At 48.3% G+C, this 5,433-nt stretch overlaps 1 protein-coding gene across 1 annotated transcript in view; it reads right to left on the reverse strand.

Annotated features, from left to right (window-relative positions):
* Positions 1-2,165, reverse strand: part of SURF4 (surfeit 4) — an 11,612-nt gene extending 9,447 nt beyond the window's left edge. The window contains exon 1 of the mRNA XM_087704681.1: positions 1,895-2,165. Coding sequence (XP_087560807.1) covers positions 1,895-1,942 — 48 coding nt within the window. The 5' untranslated portion in view covers positions 1,943-2,165. The remainder of the gene's footprint in view (positions 1-1,894) is intronic.
* Between the last annotated feature and the right edge of the window lie 3,268 nt (positions 2,166-5,433).

The following is a 5,433-nucleotide window of genomic DNA, read 5'->3' on the forward strand; positions in this document are numbered from 1 at the left end:
GCTTTCGAACTGCTAGGTTGGCAGAAGCTGGGACGAGTCACGGGAGCTCCCTCCATTACGCGGCGCTGGGGATTCAAACCGCCGAACTTTCTGATGGACAAGCCCAGCGTCTTAGCCCGAGCCCCATTGCATCCTCACAATATATAGAAGCAAGACTCATCCTTACCACCCAAAGAGCGCAGAAAGTCCTCAACTTACAACATCCCCTTTAGTGGACCGTTCAAAATGACAACAGCACAGGGAAAAAAAGTGAGTTGTGATTGTTTTTCACACAACCGTTGCAGGCATCCCCGCAGTCACATGATCAAAATTCAGACCCGGCTCGTATTTATGAGGGTTGCAGAGTCCCCGTGTGTGTGTGTGTTTGTGTGTTTTACAATTCGCTTAACCACCAGGTCCCTAATTGGCCAACAGCAGTGATTTGTTGCACAATTGTGGGAAGGAAGGCTGTAAACGGAGCAAAACTCGCCTTGGTCGTAAGCCGAGGACTTCCTGTATTTTACAATTCTGCGGGACGGGAGGGGGGAATTTTAAGCTGACCCAGAGTCGTCATAAAAGCAACATAACCTAGATAGGCTGAACAGATTTTTTGGTGTCCTCCAAAAAAGATTTTTTTTAAAATAAAATAAAAAATCATTCTTTCTCAATCAGGCATTTTCAAAACACACCAGTCTGCAGTTTAAGTTGTCCACAGCTTTTATACCATTCCTTTACGCGTCCGTTTGAAGTAACAATGGCACGAGAAAAGTGAATTATGATTTCTCGCAGTTATGACCGTCGTAGCATCCCCACAATTGTGTGAAAATTCAAGAGCTTGGCAACTGGGGTGTATTTACAACGGAAGGCGCGCCCCAGGATAGTGTGAAGCTTTTTTTTTTCTTCTGACAAGCACAACCAGAGATTTGCTTAACAACCAAATGATTCACTTAACAAAAAAAAGTTTGTAAAAATCAGGCCTGAGGCCACTTAGCTTAGGAACACAAATTCCGGTTCCCGATTGTGATTGTTAATTGAAGGATTAGGCTGTCCCCATCGGGCTCCTGCCCACCGTCAAGCAGAGGCATAACCCAAAAGCATCCAGAAAAAGGAGCACAGAGAACAAACCAGCCTACCGATCCTGCATCAAACTAGGTTAAATCCTAGCCAATGGACCCCATTCCTCAGTGCTACTAGAGAAAGATGAAGGAAGACAAAAATTCAACACCACAAAGACACACACACACACCTCTCTGTTAGGCCAGATCTACCATTTTGTCAAAGAACCCGCGTGTGCGTTTTTGCCCAAAACAGCAACCCCTTACCCTGGCCTGGAAGTGGTTTACGGCTTAAGGGTGTGTGTGTGTGTGTGTGCCACGCTAAATCCAAGCTTGTTCAGCAATCATGGTTAAATGCACGCTGATCTTCGCTTCAAGGTGGGCGCCTTCTCTCCAAGATGGCAAAAAAACCCACCCATCCTTTCTTTTAAAAATAATAATATAATAAAAGGACTCTTTTGTTCAGCCAAATCTACCTATTCAACTCCAGGGTGAGATGGGGCAAGTGCCTGGCCACCCCCTTCCCCAAAAAAGCAGAGTCAGCTCTGATGGGATGGGGGAGGAAGGGGGGAGAGCCATGCGCCCCACCACCCTGCCCCTCCCTCCCCAAAAGGACCTAGACTTTTCTTAGCTTTCCCTCGTTTATTTATTTATTTGGCAAATAATTTACAAATGGACACAATCTATTTCCAATCCCAGGAGCAGGAAAAGATCAATGAGAATTGGCACGGGCTTCTTTTTTTGAAGGGGGGGGAAACTCCCATAGGAACCCCTCCCCCTCCCTCATCTCTTTGCAAACCAAAGGGAAAAGCCCCCCTCCCCAATTGGAGACCCTCTGCCACCCACCTCCCCAAACTCACCTGATCTGCAAAATCTTCGGCGCTGCCCATCAGGTCGTTTTGCCCCATGGCTTGGCTGGCTGGCTGGCTTTATATTGATGGTTTCTTTCCTGGGGGGCAAAATCTGCTGGGAAAGACGATTTGTAGGCAGCCGCCGCCGCCCCCCACGGCTGGTTGGAGAGATGCTGCTGCCGCCCCCGCCGCGATTGCCCAAGGAAGTGGCGGAACCGCTTTTGCGCTCGCCTCGCCTTTGCCTTGCCTTGCCTGGGCTGTGCCACGTAGGCCGATTCTTAAAGGAACCGCGCAGCCGGCAGGGAAGGGAAGAGAAGGGCGGGCCGACGGCGGGCCAGGCCCACGCGAGGGCGGGCAATGGGGGCGGGGGGAGAAAGGAAGGCCGGCCCCACCCCGTCTCCCGGTCCCGCCCCGGTGTCTGGATCCCCGCCCGCAGGGCCGGAGGTTGGAGAGATGCGTAAAAACGCGCGCTCCGCCCGGCGTGCAAAAAGAGGACCAAATGCGGGGGGGGGGGGGGAGGCGTTCGGTTCCCCCCCCCGCCAGATGTTGCTTTGGGACTTGGCTTCCCAAAAATGAAAGGGCGCCTTGGTTTAGGCTGCATTTGGCATTTTGAACCACCCGTTTAAATCCTCTGGCCAGATGTTTAGGCGGGAGGTGGCATTTTTGTACCTTGTCAAGTCACCCAGCCAGATGTTTTAGGCTGGGTGTGTCATTTTGCCTTTTTTGATCCGCCTGTCATGTCAGCCAACCAGATGTTAAGGCTGGCTTTGGCATTTTAAGCCGCCTATTGAAGTCATCCAGCCAGATGTTTAGGCGGGAAATGGCAATTTTTTGCCTTTTGAGCCACATGTCATGTCAGCCAACCAGATGTTTAGGGTGGCTATGGCATTTTGGCCCACCTATTTAAGTAATCTGGCCAGATGTTTAGGGGGGAATATGGCATTTTTGACCTGCCTATCAAATCATCCAGCCAGATTTTTAGGCTGCCTTTAGCATTTTGAACCACCTATTTAAGTAATCTGGACAGATGTTTAGGGGGAAATATGGCATTTTGACCTGCCTATCAAATAAGCCAGCCAGATGTTTTAGGCCAAATATGACATCTTAATCCACCTATCATGTCAGCCAACCAGATGTTTGAGCTGGATTTTGCAGATTTTTTGCCTAGCTATCAAGTCATCCAGCCAGATGTTTATGCAGGCTATGGCATTTTGCATTTTGATCCACCTGTCATGTCGGCCAACCAACCAGATGCTTAGGCTGGATTTGGCATTTTACACCACCTATTTAAATCATCCAGCCAGATGTTTAGACTGGATATGGTATTTTGATCCACCTATCATCATCAGTATGAGCACCTCACTGAGGACTAGGAGCATGGGCTTTCCAAGCAGAGGGAAGATCTGCAGGAGTGCAAGGCCAGGGACCAGCGCCTGGAGGTTCAGTGGGCTGAGATGGTCAGCCAGTTCCAGGCCATGATGCCGTCCCACTGGAACGCGGCCCTCCGGCTCTTCCCCACCAGCGGCTCTTCCCTCCAGCCTTCGCCCAAAGCCCCCCACCAGGAGGCTGAAGCAGACCCCAAGTTGGAATTTCTGCCCCCCTCCCACCCTCACAAAAAGACCCCGAAGGGGGAGACTCTCTGCAGCAACACAAGCGTTCATTGCACGTATCCGTCCCAGGGGCCGTAGTTTGAGGACCTGATTGAGTGCAATATAAAAAATGCAAATAATTTTTCTGCGGACCATCCAAATTTTCTCGCAGACCCCCAGTGGTCCAGAGACCACCAGTTGGTGACCACTGGGCTAAAGGATACCTGGGAGTTTCACATTTCAGGTATTTTGTTGTGTTTACTTTTCCAAAGCTTTCCTCTTGGACTTGGTACTGGGTTAATGTTTGATTGAGGAATAAAAGCTGCCCATTGTCTTTTCCCCCTCTTCTATTCTTAAAGCAGCCTTTCTGGAGAAAAAAAAAGTTAATTTGGGCAGGAGTTTTGTGCCTCTATTTTTTTTCTGCAACACAGACGGATGCAAAGAATGAATTGAGCTGCTTCTCTTGTGTTTTTGGCTTCAACACAATTTGAATTGGTGGGGTCCTTGGTGCCCTTTGAACTGCGGGTTTTTTTTTATTGGTTACCTAGTTCAGTGTTTCTCAACCTTGGCAACTTGAAGATGTCCGGACTTCAACTCCCAGAATTCCCCAGCCAGCATTCGCTGGCTGGGGAATTCTGGGAGTTGAAGTCCGGACATCTTCAAGTTGCCAAGGTTGAGAAACACTGACCTAGTTGGTAACGAGCTTTTTCCCTTAACAAACTCTTGCTGAGAATCACGGGGGCAAATTAATCTCTAAATATATTCTGTACTTGCCCAAGTGGGGGAAAGTGGGGAGGGGGTTACATATTTTTTTTTATAGAACAAGCTGCCTCCGATTGGGAGAATTTTTTCACCCCAACTTTCCGCATCACTTCGCTTTCCTTTGCAATTCCTCCCAAGGGATTCTGCAGCGGCTAAGAAGACCCCCTTGATTTTCCCAAACGGAAAAGACCCTCCCCTTCTCAAAAAAAAGTTTGCCTGTTTCGTGCGGGGTTTTTTTTTGGGGGGGGGGAGCTTGGAGGGGAGAGACAACTAAAAGCACTTTTACAGATGCGGCGGGCGCGGCGCGAGTTGAAATCTTATTTTTCTCGGAGCGTCCGGATGGATGGATAATGGATGGATGGATAATGGATCGAGGAAAGGAATACGGAATGGGGCGTGGACGGAAAGGGGAGGGGAGGGGCAGGAAAGAACGATCTCCGCGGGGAAGGGGCTACAACAACCGTTTGCGACCGACGCCCCCGCCCCATTATTGTTCAGAAGCCATGGAGAAGTACCAGGTGGGGCGTGGCGAAGTTTGCGTCGGGAAGGGGTGGGGGAAGGACATTGAAGACCCCCTCCTTTCCCCCCCCCAGGAAAGAGAAAAGACTCATTTTTGAAAAAAAGGGTGGGTGGGCGGTCCGTATCCAGACTAAAATTTAAAAATTGACCCCCAGATTTAAAATTGATGGGTTTAACATTTTTTTGGTCTAGTGGGGAAAGCACCAGGCTAAAAACGAGGAGAGGGGGAGCAATGCTTTAACTTGTGTCCCTGCTTATCCAATCAACCACAGGTTAAACCAACCACGGTTCAGTGTAATGCGTGAAATCAATCGGTGATTGTGTGTATATTTATAATATATACATATATATAGCTAGAGAGAGGAAATAGAGAGAGATATTGAGAGAGCAGATGAGACAGAGATAGATTAGAAGATGAGAGACAGACAGACAGACAGACATAGATAAAATAGGTAGGTAGGTAGATTAGATGATATTGAAGAGTGGCTAGAGAAATAGATTAGATGGCATATATAAAACAGACACAGAGAGATGATAGATAGATAGATAGGTAGGTAGGTAGGTAGGTAGGTAGGTAGGTAGGTAGATAGGTAGATGATAGATAGATAGATGATAGATAGATAGATAGATAGATAGATAGATAGATAGATAGATAGATAGATAGATAATAGGATAGAT

Source organism: Thamnophis sirtalis, unplaced genomic scaffold (genome assembly GCF_051295495.1).
Source record: "Thamnophis sirtalis isolate CommonGarterSnake01/CBP01778 unplaced genomic scaffold, rThaSir2_p1.2 scaffold_2, whole genome shotgun sequence".
In the NCBI taxonomy this organism is placed as follows: domain Eukaryota; kingdom Metazoa; phylum Chordata; class Lepidosauria; order Squamata; family Natricidae; genus Thamnophis; species Thamnophis sirtalis.